The sequence below is a fragment of the Apis mellifera genome, linkage group LG8, assembly GCF_003254395.2.
Source record: "Apis mellifera strain DH4 linkage group LG8, Amel_HAv3.1, whole genome shotgun sequence".
Lineage (NCBI taxonomy): Eukaryota > Metazoa > Arthropoda > Insecta > Hymenoptera > Apidae > Apis > Apis mellifera.
Window position 1 is genome coordinate 8,234,318 of NC_037645.1, and position 15,199 is coordinate 8,249,516.

Consider the following 15,199-nt stretch of genomic DNA (forward strand, 5'->3'; position numbering starts at 1 on the left):
ACTGAAATAGTTCGCTAGCCTTCTCACTTCTGTGCCTAATGGAGTCATTCTATATATGAACATTTAATTATCTCACATGAAAATAGATAATAATAAACGTATTCTAAACTATGAAAATAATTAAAATGAAATTCTTAATAAAATATACATATATTCAAGAAATTATATTCCATGAAAAAAGTAGTGAAAATTTAACTTTTCACAAGTTAGGATGACAAGCCTCAGGATGACAATGCTTGAATATCACTACTTTTTACGAAGTTCTAATAATCGTAACAGTAATGCAATCGCGAATATAATTTCACAATAATTCCAAGGAAACATTTTTGCATATTAATAAAACAATACAATTATTTTTCTACTATGTACATTCAGCAACCAATACAATTTTTTTTGTATGTAAAAAAGAGAATAGGTAAATGTAATTAGATATTAGTAACATGTGTATATTTTCTAATGAATAATTTATAAAAGTTTTCTCGTTAAAAAAAAATATATATATATATGTATATATATATATATATATATATATATATAATGCTATTTACTTTTATTGAATAAGAAATTTAAATCAATCTTTTTTTTTTAGTTTAAAATGTTTATTTCTTTGCAAAAATTGCTACAGAGAATTTTTATATACAATCTATAAATTTTGTTATTTTAGTAATTTAATATTAAAAAAAATATGTTTTATATATATTTGTATATATTTTAAATATTTATATGTATATCTATCTTAATTTATTTTTGGTAGTTTAAATGAATTGGCAGGAAAACCACAAACACCTAAACCTTTAATGGCAAATAAATAACCAGCATGTAATTGCTCTTTTAATTGATTCTCATTTAATCCAGTTCGCGCTGATGTTACATATAAAATATCGAGATTAGGACCACCAAAAGCAACACTAGTTATGTTCTTAGCATTGTTAATCTTAACAAAACGCAACAATTCACCCGTTTTCGGATTTATGTTGAGAATCTAAACATTAAAAATTTCATTTTTTCAAAAAATAAATATCAATTATTTCCTTACAATGTATTTTATAATAATTATTAATTATAATAGAAATTGTATGTAATAATACTTACACCACCTCCACCATATACAGCAACCCAAAGATTTCCATTTGTATCTATAGTCATACCATCTGGTAATCCAGGAATATTATTTTTCAAGAAATCAAACACAATCTTTTTATTTGCTATAAAAAAAAAGAATTAAAAATGTAAATTTAACATAAAATATATCATATTGATATATTATAAATTTCTTACATATGATTCCTGTTTGAGAATTGTAATTATATGCTACAATCTGATAACTGAGTGAATCAATATAATAAAATATATCATTATTAGGATTCCAGGCTAATCCATTACTTATAGATACAGGAGATATTTGTTTTTTCAACATAAAATCATTACCAATTGAATAAAGAGATCCTATATTAGGTGGAAAAATTCCATTTTTCTCATGACCCATAGTTCCTAATAAAAGAGAAGTTATATTGTATAAAAATGTATACTTTGAATTATATATACACACTCACAGAGTCATATAAAATAATTCATATTTTTAACTAACCAGCCCATAATCTTCCAGAGGAATCTACTTTTCCATCATTCAATCTTGTCTCTATTCTATCACTATCTGCACTAACTAATACTTGAGCTGTACAATTTTCAAGGCTTTTCTCACTATTCCAAGAAAAAAGTACAAAATCTATACCACAGCCAGCAACAAATTTATCAGTGCATCCTTCAAGAGGAACAACAAATCCAACTGGTCCATTTTCTAATTATAAATATATAATATATTTATAAAATATATTAAAATTAATAAATTTTTAGAATTAGAAAATATTTTTAATTATTTACCAATAAATACAGAGGTAACAATACCAGATGCAGGATCGAATCTGAATACTTTTTGGGCATATATATCAACATAATAAAGTTTTTGAGAAATAGGATCCCAATGAGGACCTTCACCAAGATCATATGGTCCAACGAGTGGTTCAAGAGTTATTTCTGACATTTTTCTAATTTAATAATTATAAATTGCATACATTTTCATCGATTTATAATCATGATATATAATATATGCAACGACAAGTGTTTTTAGCGCACGAAATGTAAATAAAAAAAAAAATGCATATAAAAATTATTGTTGTAATATTGTTTATTCAAGTATTCAAAATTCATTTATTCGATTATATGATACTTACTTTATTATTATTTTCGTTATAAAACAATATGATTTTCACTCAATATCGAATAATTAAACTTAACAATTTATCTAATTCAATAAGATTTAAAGAATAAATAATACTAATAGAAATGAGAATAAAATTTTTCTTTATATATCATAATTTAAGTAGATAAGATTTTGTGCTTAATAATCACTCTTAATAATACATATATATAATGATCTATTACGACGTAGAGCATGGTAGGGTTATCAAATTTAAAAATAATTTTATTTTATCATAAAAAAAACTATAAATATATTGATAGAAGAACGAAGATGAAATATTTTTACAATTTTTGCAAATATAGTGATTAAAGTGTATTATTAATAATACATTATTTTTTATATTAATTCAAAAATTTTATTGTTTTTCAATAGTAAAATAATATTTCAGGAAAAAAAAATATAAAGTTTTATTTATTTTTATTGTTATCTCTGTTTTAATATCATTTGTGCATACTAAATATAAAGTGCATGAGAATATTTATTTTTAAAAATTATTAAATTTTAAATGAATTTGCTACAAGACCATATACTCCTAAACCTTTTATAGCAAAAACATAACCAGAATATGGTTTTTCTGTCAATTCCTTTTTAGTTAAATCACGACTAGATGTTGTTACAAATAAAGTATCTAATAGAGGTCCTCCAAATGTGCAACTAGTTACTTTTGTAACAGGAAGCTCGATAAGACGTATTATTTCACCAGTATAAGGATTGACATTGATCACCTATTTATTTAATTATGTTAATATTTTATAAATATTATTAATGATATGCAAAAGAATTTTTTTTAAACACTTACACCACCTCCACCATATAAAGCTATCCAAAGATTTCCATTTTTATCTATAGTCATACCATCAGGTATTCCAGAAATATTATTTTTTTGAAGATCAAATGCAATTCTTTTATTAGCTGAAATGAATTATATTTATTATAAATTTAAGTCAATATGAATTTTATATTTTATATGCAATATACTTCAAATGATTTCTACATATAGTTCCATTAATAGGTTCAAAATCAAATGCTGCTACTTGAAGTGTAGGAGTATCAATATAATAAAATGTATTATCTTGAAGATTCCAAGCTAATCCATTACTATTAGTAACAGGAGATAATTCTTTTTTTGGTTTAAGATCTGAATCAATACGATATAAAGATGCTTGATTAGGAATAACAACATCATTTATTTCTGGTCCTATTGTTCCTATAGAGATAATAGATATATATTATATGAATTAGTATTTTCATTTAATAGAGAGAGTGAAAAAGAGAAAAATCGATCATTTCTAACTAACCACCCCAAAATCTTCCTAAAGAATCTGCTTTTCCATCATTCCATCTTGTTCCATTTCGATCATTATCAACAATACTAAGTACTTGAGGAATAGATTTGGTAGCATTTCTATGTTCATCCCACGTAACTAAAATGAAATCTGTACCACAACCGGCAACAAACTTATGAGGTTCTCCTTCAACAGGAATAACAAATCCAATAGGTCCATTCTCTAATCATTTATAAATAATTGTTCATTAATATTAATTTGTGAAAAAATATATTGATGTCTTTTTTATAGGAATATACTAATAATTTACCTATAAATATACAGGAAAGATCTTTTGTTACAGGATCAAATCTATATATTTTTTGTGCTTCTATATCAACAAAATAAAGTTTTTGAATATGTGAATCCCAATGAGGACCTTCACTATGATCAAATCTGCCTATTATTGGTTCAATAACTAAATCAGAATTATGTTTGAGATTTATATCAACTTCTCTATAAATGATAAAAAAATATAAATATTTTTAATAATAAGAAAAATTAATTTTCATGAATTAATAAACCTTTTTAATTATGATAAATATTTTGCAATTCAAGATTTTTATTTATATATATAGTTATTAAAATTTCGTATTTTGTACAAAATAAATATTATAGTATTTCTTTTTATACTAAAAGTCACATTATTGAGAAAATAGAAAATAAATGAAAAACATTATTTATATTAATATTGTTTTATTTATATTATATAAAAAAAACTTAATATATAGTGAATTATAGCAAATCCTTTCACTTACATGCCATGAACGAAGAAATCAAAATATAATCCGAGAAATAATATTATACAAATATTTTGCATTGTATATGAGATGATGCTATAATTATAAAATATGTAATAAGCAAAAATTAATAATTTAAAAAATACTTTTCAGAAGAAAAATAACTACTTAGTTTAAATAATTTACTTTGCTCTTTATATAGTATTTCTCCATTCACCGACCTTACTGATAATTGCAAAATATGTATAACTGACAGTATATAATTAAAGGTAATAGCTTGACAAAATTGATGACAAAATTAATATTATAATTGATATTTAGATATATAATATTTAATTATATAGAAAAATAAAATTAACTTTTTATTCGCGATTTAATATTTTTCACATAATATGAATTTATTAGCATTATAATAGAAGTTTTATTTTAAATGAAATTAATAAAGAATTGTTATACAATTTCAAAATAATAGAAATCTATCTATATTATTTCGTAAATTAAAATTTTTATTTATATAAATGTATACATTTCTGCAGAAAGTATAATTTTCTTAATAATTTACATTTTTATATTTTTTAAAATTATTATTATATTCGAAAATGTTTTTTAATATTATAAGTATATAATATGCTTAACACTAGATGCGTAGAAATTCATTAATTAACATAGACTTAACATAATAATATATTTACGTGTAATATAAATGAATTCTAGCTGGAAAGTATCAAATTTTTTTAATGTAAAATTTATGTTAATAAATAATGATATAGATAATGTAAAATTATTTATATCAGTTATCGTATATGATAATGAAAATTTTTAAAAAATAATTTTGAAACTTTTCTAAATTTATGATTACATTTTTTTTTAACTTGTAATAAAAATTTTCTATATGTAAATTATTGATATTTTAATGCTTTCATTGCAAATTTTCATATAAATTTTCATATATATATTTATATAAATTTTATATAAAAAAAATTTTTTATATAAAATTTATTTGTGCATTTTACATAAATATTTATATTATTATATACTAAGAATTTTTTTCATTTCATATCTAATTTAATATTAAATTCGATTTTAAATAAAAAAAAAATTTTTTAAATTTGCAATGCGCACGTGCAAATTTGACTATGGCGTCATCTAACATCATTTTTAAGAATCTCTCCCTCGTGCCGGCCAACATCATCAGGTCACGTGACAATAGCATATTGATACGTGTCGACAAAGGGAGCCACGACTCGCTACAGTTTGCCAATCGAGCATACGCAGCCAAGTTTTCTCGGATTCTTGTTTTAAACTAGTATCTTTGCAGCATTGTCAATTCTAAAGTGAGTAGGAAGTGTTCTAACATCGTGATCCTTAGAATAGTTATACCTCGGATTCAAAATGGGATGTAAGTATACTACTTCCAGTCAAAAATTCAAAAATATTTTATTTAAAACTACAATCATTGCAATTAACTAAGATCGTAACCTGATTTAATTTCTTTTCTTTTAAAACATATTGTTCACTTCATTGAATTTTAAATATTTTATTTTTTATTTGATAATTCTGTTAACATGAGATCTAATTTTTTTATATATATTTTGCAGTTAAATTTTTAGAAGTAATAAAGCCGTTTTGTAGTATACTCCCAGAAATAGAGAAGCCGAAACGAAAAGTAAGTTTATATCAAACTATTTCTATTTCTGTTTTATATTTATAGTATCATATGCTATTTTGTTACTTTTTATAATTATTTTTTGTTTGTGATTTCTAAAAATGAATTCTTTATTATTTATTAATTAAATTCAATTTCATTTAAATGTTTATTTAGAATATTTTTAGAATCTTTTTAATAATGATTTAAGAATTTAAATATTTTTATAGATACAATTTCGAGAAAAAGTATTATGGACTGCAATTACATTGTTTATTTTCTTAGTATGTTGTCAGGTAAGAATACTTTTATAATAATTATTTTGCATTAATATTATTTGTATAAAATATAAAATTTGTTTGTATAATGAAACATATTTTATTTTTACAGATTCCTTTATTTGGAATTATGTCTTCGGATAGTGCAGATCCTTTTTATTGGATTCGAGTTATACTTGCATCAAATAGAGGAACTCTTATGGAATTAGGAATTTCTCCTATTGTTACATCTGGTTTAATCATGCAACTATTGAGTGGTACGAAAATAATTGAAGTTGGAGATACTCCAAAAGATAGAGCTCTTTTTAATGGTGCTCAAAAATGTAAGAAAAATATAATGCATTTTTCAAAATTATTGATTTTTTTTATAGTTATAATATATAATTTATTTTTTGTTTTTCAGTATTTGGAATGGTTATTACTGTTGGTCAAGCCATTGTATATGTAATGACTGGAATGTATGGTGATCCAACAGAAATTGGAGCTGGTGTTTGTTTATTAATTATTATTCAATTATTTGTTGCTGGATTAATTGTATTATTATTAGATGAATTACTTCAAAAAGGATATGGATTAGGAAGTGGAATTTCACTTTTTATTGCTACAAATATTTGTGAAACAATTGTATGGAAAGCATTTTCTCCAACTACTGTTAATACAGGTATAATTTTATTTTCTATCGATATTTGTAAAAACTGTAATTAAAATAGCATTTTTATTTAAATAGGACGTGGTACAGAATTTGAAGGTGCTGTAATTGCACTATTTCACTTATTGGCTACAAGGCAAGATAAAGTTCGAGCTCTTCGTGAGGCATTTTATAGACAAAATCTTCCTAATCTTATGAATTTACTTGCTACAATTCTAGTATTTGCCATTGTAATTTATTTCCAGGTATATATAATGGAATTATTTTAATTTAAAATATATATATATATATATAACAATTTCAATGAAAGATAAAATTATATATATATTTCATTTGTAGGGTTTCCATGTTGATTTACCAATCAAATCTGCTAGATACAGAGGACAATACAGCAGTTATCCTATCAAACTGTTCTATACGAGCAATATTCCTATAATTCTTCAATCTGCTTTGATATCTAATTTATATGTTATTTCACAAATGTTGGCTGTCAAATTTCAAGGAAATATTATTGTGAACCTATTGGGAGTATGGTCTGACATTGGTGGCGGTGGTCCTGCACGATCTTATCCTGTTGGAGGATTATGTTATTATTTATCGCCACCAGAATCTGTAGGACATATTCTTCAAGATCCCATTCACGCTATTCTTTATATTTTATTTATGCTTGGATCTTGTGCTTTCTTTTCGAAAACATGGATTGAGATTTCTGGTAGCTCAGCAAAAGCTGTAAGTATTTGTTTTATTTACATTGCTTTTTAATGAATTTTGTATTTTAAGCAAAATATCTTGCAGGTTGCAAAACAATTAAAAGAACAACAAATGGTAATGAGAGGTCATAGAGATAATTCTATGATCCATGAATTGAATAGATATATTCCAACTGCAGCAGCATTTGGTGGATTGTGTATTGGTGCTTTATCTGTATTAGCTGATTTTCTTGGTGCAATTGGTTCAGGTACTGGTATTTTACTTGCAGTTACAATTATATACCAGTACTTTGAGATCTTCGTTAAAGAACAAAGTGAAATGGGTGGTATGAGTACACTACTTTTCTAAATTTAATTTACATAGACTTTAAAAGTGAACTTTTTTAATTCTGAAGAACTGAATAATAATTTATTATAAAATATGTCCACTCGCGATGTCAAATACTATTAATTACTCAATAGAGTAATAGAAAGTCTTCAATATGAATCAAGCACATTTTTATTTTTTGTTTGTCGTTTAAAAAATTGCATATATAAATACATATACGTATTACATGATAATTTTTTTTTTTTTTTCAAAATAGTTTTCTACGCATGATCATCTCATACTTAAGAAATATTTAATTAAATATTTTTTCATACTTATTATGTATCAATCTGTAGATTTTGCAATTTTTTATTTATGTATCGTGATAAAGAATATTTTTTTTTATATATGAAATATTAATAATAATTCTGCACTGTGTCAATAAATATCAAAAGAGATTTTGAATAATATAATGTTGACAAAGCGTAGAAGTTCGTACTTGAACGTGTAATATGTAAAATGCTCGAATGTAAAAAGAGATATTCAATTTGAATGCTCTGAATTTATACACAAAATGTTATATACAACGAGCAGTGTACATAGGAAGAAAGTAATTAAATATTTTCAACATTTTTTTTTTTACTAGTGTTTTATACTCCGAGTAATACGGAGTCATATAAAAGACTCTCAAAACGCGCGATTAAGATCGTGACGTTTATGCGAATCGAATCATTGCATAATGTATAATCATTTCGTCAGGACGAGACACCCACCTAGGGTATTCGTACAATCAACTAATTCGTACAATGTTCGCTCATCATAGATATCATTCCTATATTAATAATAATAAAAGTAAAGTAATATTTGTTTCTTATGTATTTAAGTGAATATGCTTTTATAAAAAGTAAAACTTGTTATTTGTTTTGTTTTCCTTCTTGCTCCAACTTGTATTAATTTGTTTTTAGCGTTTGAAAATAGCAAAAATGATGGAAATAGATAAAAATGGTGGAAATTATTTATAAATTATGTGCATTGTATTTGTATATCGTATTATATTGTATATTACTTAGTTATATTCAAAAATTAGTAAACTTAACTCCTATTTTATATAATATAAATGATATCTTTTATTTTATATGTAGAATTGTTATTAAAACATGACTGAAAATATATTTATTGTCCAGAATAGTAAATGAAAAACCCATGTTTAAATATTAATCCAAAATCATTTTAAATAAATAAAGAATTAATGCAATATTAATTGAAGATGTTTTATAGTAATTTAATAAAATAATCAAAAAATATTATAAAAATGTGTGGACATTTAAAAAATATATTAATAATTAAAAACTTTAATACAATTTAACAATTAATTTGTTAAATTTTTGTCATTTTATCCACAAGATTATGTATACATTGTAAAAAGTACAATTATTTATTTTCATTATAAAAGAGGGCAGCATAAAGTGGACCCAATATATGGATATTGGCTAACAGAACTAAACGGAGTGTTTCTGTAAATCGTAAATTTGGAGTAGAAGTATCTGTATCTCTCCAAGCAATATTAGCTCCTTCGCTGCGCGTGAAAAGAGCTGGTGATGGAACATTTTCACGCATATAAGCCCATACACATTCTTTCATTATAGTATTTATCTATAATAATATATATTTTATTTTAACTTCAAAATAATATGTATCAGATAATTATATAATTACAAAAACCCACCTGATGCGGTTCTAAAATTGGTAAAATATCTCTTATACTTGCCAATGGAGGTGGCAATAATTGACCAAGTGCCATAACACTTACGAGTAAAGTACCTTCTTCTATATTCCAGTTGGCCATAACTGTGGCAGCAATACCTCTCAATAAAACTGAACAATAAGCTAAAGCTGGTCTGTACCAAGCTGTTAATTCTAACAATGTCCATAATAATGGTACATCTTTAAATGTTCGACGGATTTGTAAATCTCTTTCTATAGTAACCTAATATAATAATTAAAAAATATATTAAAATTAATTTGTTAATTCTTAAGATTAAACCTATAATATTTTAAGATTTTAACAAAATACCTTTGTAAATTCTTCATCAGGCCATGGTAGTCCATTATACATGACATCAGGTGAAACTAATTCAACTAATAATAAACTGACCATTGTTAAAGCATCTAAGTTCACAGGATATCGTTCTGATTCACGATTGCTACAACAAGCCTATTAAATTTAGATATTGAATGAATCTTAATACTTTTATTCAATAACTATGTAATATTTTAGAAATTTTACCTTTATTACATCAACCAGCAATATTTTATTTAAAGCAATAATTTCTTTATCAATTGTATTTTCTGGTGGTGGTCTTCTAGGACCATGTCCAATGACGCCAGCGTGAAATACCGAAGAATGTTTTTGAGCTAACATCGTACTTGTAACCTAAATAAAATAAAACTTGTGTAATTCTTAATAACTATTAATAATTTTTTAAATTTTTAAGTTTTTTTTTTTACTTGTTTATGGTTTTGATGTAAAAGTAATATTTCCTCAAATTTTGGTTCGAATTTTTCTTTTGCTCCAAAATATTTTGCAGGATCATTATTGATACAATGTCCCAAAATTTCTCTTAAAGCTAAAACTCGGGCACAAGATGAATAAAAAGTTAAATCTTTTAATAAATGACAAATGATTTTCATACCCTGCTGTTTTTTTGTAATATCTAAAATAAAAAAATTTATCAAATCTTTATCTGAAATTTAAAAAAAAAAAATAATTATTTTTTAATTACCATTTTCTGCTATACATAAAAAGAAATATTGAATTATAGCTCTTGTTAATTTTAAAGTAAGTTCTACATTTGGCATAAAATTATCTTTTTCAGACATACTAAATAAATCTAACATTTTAGCAATGTCATTAGCTAAATTGAAATCCGTTGTTTTAGTTAATAGAGTGGAAATTTGGTGTAAATTGGATTTTATAGCGTGAGTTATCATTTTTGATCGAAATACTACTACCTTATTAGATTTTTCCCATCTATAAAAGAAAAATCATATAAATATATAAAAACTATAACTTTTTTTAAATTATATACTTACTTTAGCAATATTGTAAGATTTTGAAAGAGCTGTCTTGTTTCTTGTTTCTCTATAACATTTTTGTAATTTATTTCTCGAAGTGCTTGTTCTACAACTTGTGTAAAATAGCTATAACTAGCTAATACATTCTCTGTTTCAGATTTATTAGAGGAAAATAATACGATATTATTAGAAACTAACCGTATCAAAGCCGCAAGATGAAAAGTAGTTACAGCTTTGACTAACATATATGATGCTGCAGATATTAAAATATTAGGACTTTGACTTCCAAGAAAACATAGTAATCGTACAGCGGTTTGAACACGTAATGAATTTTGATTTAATAATAATGGTAATATCACTGGCAATTCTTGTTTCATAGAATTTAATAAGGAAATATTTGCACATTGTGGTCCATGTGTTCTCAAACGTAAATCGATTTCTTGTAATACCAATTCTAATATTTCAGAACATACGTTTTTTACACTTTGAGCAGCATTAATGCTATGATACCCAACATTGCTTGTATTTAAACTAGTATCTAGTAAAATATTTATTATCTGAGATGCTCCTTGTTCACATCCTAATATCAAATGAACAGTTAAATCTATCAAAGCTTCTGGTTGATTATCAAAATATTTACACCAATCTAATGCAAATAATGCTAATTGTGGAATTATATCTGGTTTTACTGTAACAAAATAGATGAATTAAATTTTATTTCTTTTATCATAAAATATATTTACTTACACGTTTGTAATATATCATTTGTTATTGCTTTTAAAAGAGTTTGTGAAAGAGATGCTAGATTTAGAAGAAATGGAACAGTAGCCAATTTTTGATTTTTTGTATCCTCATCAATATTTACATCTTCTTCTAAACTCCACTAAAAATAATATTATTATTAATATTATTAGATATATTTTGAGAAAAAATTTTTCAGTTAATATTAACACTTAACATAATTTTTACTTTGAATAAATCTAATAAAGCTCTTGTAATATCTTGAAAATGACTACCAGCTAAATGTCCCAAAATTCCAACTACTGAATTCAATTTAGGATTTTTAACGTTATGTTCATGTTCTATTGTACAAAAATCTTTTAGACCACATGATAATACTCTGGTAATAACTGTATTTGGAAAACAACTTCCAACATGAGCTACTACCCAATCAAAATGAGGGCTATGTAATACACTAGTATCTAATAGTGCTTTAATACAAGATTCTGTATCTGAATGCATAAGACATTGAAGACATTGTGCTGTGATATCAATCAAAGTACGTGTGGCACAACAAGACATCCATTGTTGAAGAAAATCATTAATTCCAGCATTCACAGGTAAATTTCCACGTTTTGCATAATCTGAAGAAAGTTTACCTATAAAAAATTTAATATTTATTATAACAATTTGATTTATAATATCTTAATAATCACATACCTAATAATTCTAATGACCATGCTGAAATAATTGGTGCCCATGCTTCTGGATTTCCATTAATAAAGCTACTTAAAACATTGTGAATTTCTGCTATTATAGTTTCTTCACATATTGCTAAATTTTGATTTGTCTAAAAATATAAGAAAATTTATATTAGAACTTTTAATTAAATCATATATTTTATGATATATTATTAAATACTTACTTACTTCGATTTGGCGAACATATTTGGTAACTGCAACAAAAAACACGTTGCAAAAATATTCAAGTACTGCATCTCTTGCAGCAGGTACATTTCGAAGTAAAGATAAAGCTGTTCGCGTTACATCAAGTGTGCTTGTGCTATGAGTTGGACGAACTGCTCCAGAAATAAATTTTCTAACTTCTGCCAAAATATCTTGTGGCGATAATGTTCCGGTTGGATGTAACATTTTAATTTTGGTCTGTTAATAAACGTAATTTAAAAAATATAGCATTTTCTTTTCTTAAATTTTAGGTTAAATATAAACGTAAAATTAATTCATTGCAGTTGCAACATTTCTTATAATCATTATCATCATTATTATTAGTAGTAGTATTATTATTATTGTTGTTATAAGTAGTATTATTGTTGTTGTTGTTATAATACATTAAAAAAATTAAGAATTAAAATATTTAAATGTGTGATAATATATAATAAACTTAAAATATAATACACGTTTTTTCATTCTTCAAATAATGTTTCTACTTGTTGCCTATAGATCGCGCATATTATGAAATAAAATGATCGATTTTTTGTTAAAATTTTAAATTTAGATAAATAGAAAAATAATTCATAAAAAATATAAAAAATCATATATCAGTTTATAATTGTATATAATTGTAACATATTTTAATATGAAAAAAAATGAAATGTAATTAAATTATTTATATTTATTTCTTATTATAAGTATATTTTTTTCGGAAAATAATATTATATTTATTTATTTTATAACTAACCTTTTTTTCTAATTTTTTTCAATAAAAATGGTTTTATGATAATAAATGAATATATACTAATATTTACTAGTATATCTACATGTATTAAAAAAATTTTTAAATATTATATTTACGATTTTAGAAAAATTAAAAATAGATGAAATTATATCAATAAATTTTTATTAAAATAATATACATTTTTTCAAAAACAATTATAATTGATTATATATGATTTATACTATAATATATTGTTAAATATTTAAAATATTATTGATACATATTTAATTTAAATAATAAATTATACAAATAATATTTAATATTTAATATTAGTTTTTAAAATTATTAAATAATATATTTTATAAACAAGAAAATTCAACGTCTTTTCTTTTTTTCTTGTTTTCGTGGTCTATGAGGTCTTCTTGGGGTAACCTGAGGACTATTTTCTGAGCATTCAACATCACTTGGATCATCCTGTAATTAATTTACAATATAATAATATTTGTAAATCAATTAAATTCATTATTCATAAAATTTACTATATAAAACATTAAATACCTTTAAAGCACCTATACCATCAGAAGGGCCTACTTGATAAACTATTATTGCTAATAAACATATAACTTGAAATATTGCACCAATATATAGTCCAAATCTTAATAATTGTTCAAATAAAGTTTCTTCTGCTGGAAGTAAAAGCCGTTTTAATTGTGGATCAGTGTCTGCCATTTCCAAATACTAAAAAAAAAAATAATTCTGTATTTATAATAATTTTTAATATTGTCATCTATAGAATTCTAATTTTAACAATTTTTTGTTTTTCATTGATAAATACATAAATATATAAATAATTAACAACTTTTAATTAACAAATTAAAAAGAAATGGCATTTCTATTAATTTATTTTGATATATTAAAATGATATTCCATGAAATAAAAATCTAATTTATTTCTATATTATCAATATAAAAATTTTTCTTTTTATTTATCTTATTTTTTATCTTTTTATTTTGTTATTAAGTATGTAATAAATAATGATATTTGTATTTATAAAATATAAATATAATATTTCTAAAAAATTTCATAAAAATTCAAAAATTATCGTTACACACAAAATATTTTTTATTTAAATATTTTTACAAATTACATTTCAAATATTATCTTCTTAAAACATATGTTATATATTTAGAAATCAATAATCTAAGCTACAGCGATCATAGAATTTTTATATCATACAAGCTTGACAAATACTACCAACTTTCTCACTGACGTTTATGTCAATAATTATTTAAATGTCAGTCGATTTCTATCGAAATATTATGTTAAAACTAATATTCAAAGAAAGTTAAAACAATCGAATATTAAATGATCTATTAAAAAATATATTCTAATTGGCACGAAATAAATCTTTTAATTTTTATTTATTTATTTTTTTTTTTTAATTAAGCAAAAGAGGTGAACATAAAATACTTATTCTACTTCTCTTGAAGTTGGCAGCAGAAAGTTTATTCATATACTTTAAACTAGATGGCATTTTGCATTGAAGATTCGATATAAGCGCCAGCTACCAGTAGTATTTCATATTAATATCACAAATTTATTATTTCAACAAAAAAAAGGATATATTTTTAATTTTCATAAATAAATGTTAAAACGATAAATATATAGAGATCAAGTAACATAATTAAAGTTTTAAATTGAATCGTATTATGCATTTATCGAAAACAAGTCTATGTATTTTCGAATAATTGAAAATGGCGGGTTGATGGCAGCGCCGGAAGTTATCTGGGTTCGAGGCTTCATTGCTTGCGAGTCC

At 23.7% G+C, this 15,199-nt stretch overlaps 4 protein-coding genes across 7 annotated transcripts; 1 reads left to right on the forward strand and 3 right to left on the reverse strand.

Annotated features, from left to right (window-relative positions):
• Positions 1–724: 724 nt before the first annotated feature.
• On the reverse strand, positions 725–4,554 carry LOC413627. Its single transcript, XM_026442253.1, has 12 exons — positions 4,344–4,554; positions 3,857–4,041; positions 3,559–3,768; positions 3,255–3,467; positions 3,060–3,172; positions 2,758–2,985; positions 2,232–2,239; positions 1,882–2,045; positions 1,589–1,798; positions 1,279–1,491; positions 1,093–1,205; positions 725–982 (listed from the first exon to the last, which is right to left on the reverse strand). Exons 1-12 carry the CDS (start codon positions 4,403–4,405, stop codon positions 737–739), a joined length of 1,965 nt encoding a protein of 654 aa, XP_026298038.1. The 5' UTR covers positions 4,406–4,554; the 3' UTR covers positions 725–736.
• A 978-nt stretch (positions 4,555–5,532) lies between these two features.
• On the forward strand, positions 5,533–9,175 carry LOC725571 (protein transport protein Sec61 subunit alpha). Its single transcript, XM_006564609.3, has 8 exons — positions 5,533–5,724; positions 5,924–5,991; positions 6,201–6,266; positions 6,361–6,571; positions 6,652–6,909; positions 6,976–7,142; positions 7,237–7,626; positions 7,693–9,175. The coding sequence occupies exons 1-8, from the start codon at positions 5,718–5,720 to the stop codon at positions 7,954–7,956; spliced, it is 1,431 nt and encodes a 476-aa protein (XP_006564672.2). The 5' UTR covers positions 5,533–5,717; the 3' UTR covers positions 7,957–9,175.
• Positions 9,176–9,233: 58 nt separating this feature from the next.
• On the reverse strand, positions 9,234–13,153 carry LOC413625 (integrator complex subunit 5). 2 transcript variants are annotated; one of them, XM_006564610.2, is made up of 11 exons: positions 12,639–13,153; positions 12,430–12,559; positions 11,959–12,368; positions 11,737–11,872; positions 11,008–11,677; positions 10,698–10,945; positions 10,423–10,628; positions 10,202–10,348; positions 9,989–10,129; positions 9,641–9,901; positions 9,234–9,567 (listed from the first exon to the last, which is right to left on the reverse strand). In XM_006564610.2, the coding sequence occupies exons 1-11, from the start codon at positions 12,858–12,860 to the stop codon at positions 9,346–9,348; spliced, it is 2,793 nt and encodes a 930-aa protein (XP_006564673.2). In that variant the 5' UTR covers positions 12,861–13,153; the 3' UTR covers positions 9,234–9,345. The 2 variants fall into 2 exon arrangements, with proteins under 2 accessions (XP_006564673.2, XP_006564674.2); XM_006564611.2 differs by having other exon boundaries at positions 12,635–13,126.
• A 547-nt stretch (positions 13,154–13,700) lies between these two features.
• On the reverse strand, positions 13,701–14,910 carry LOC100577727 (protein MANBAL). 3 transcript variants are annotated; one of them, XM_006564613.3, is made up of 3 exons: positions 14,854–14,910; positions 13,942–14,121; positions 13,701–13,857 (listed from the first exon to the last, which is right to left on the reverse strand). In XM_006564613.3, the coding sequence occupies exons 2-3, from the start codon at positions 14,110–14,112 to the stop codon at positions 13,759–13,761; spliced, it is 270 nt and encodes an 89-aa protein (XP_006564676.1). In that variant the 5' UTR covers positions 14,113–14,121; positions 14,854–14,910; the 3' UTR covers positions 13,701–13,758. The 3 variants fall into 3 exon arrangements, with proteins under 3 accessions (XP_006564676.1, XP_006564675.1, XP_003250487.1); XM_006564612.3 differs by having other exon boundaries at positions 14,642–14,875; XM_003250439.4 differs by lacking the exon at positions 14,854–14,910 and adding an exon at positions 14,531–14,847.
• Between the last annotated feature and the right edge of the window lie 289 nt (positions 14,911–15,199).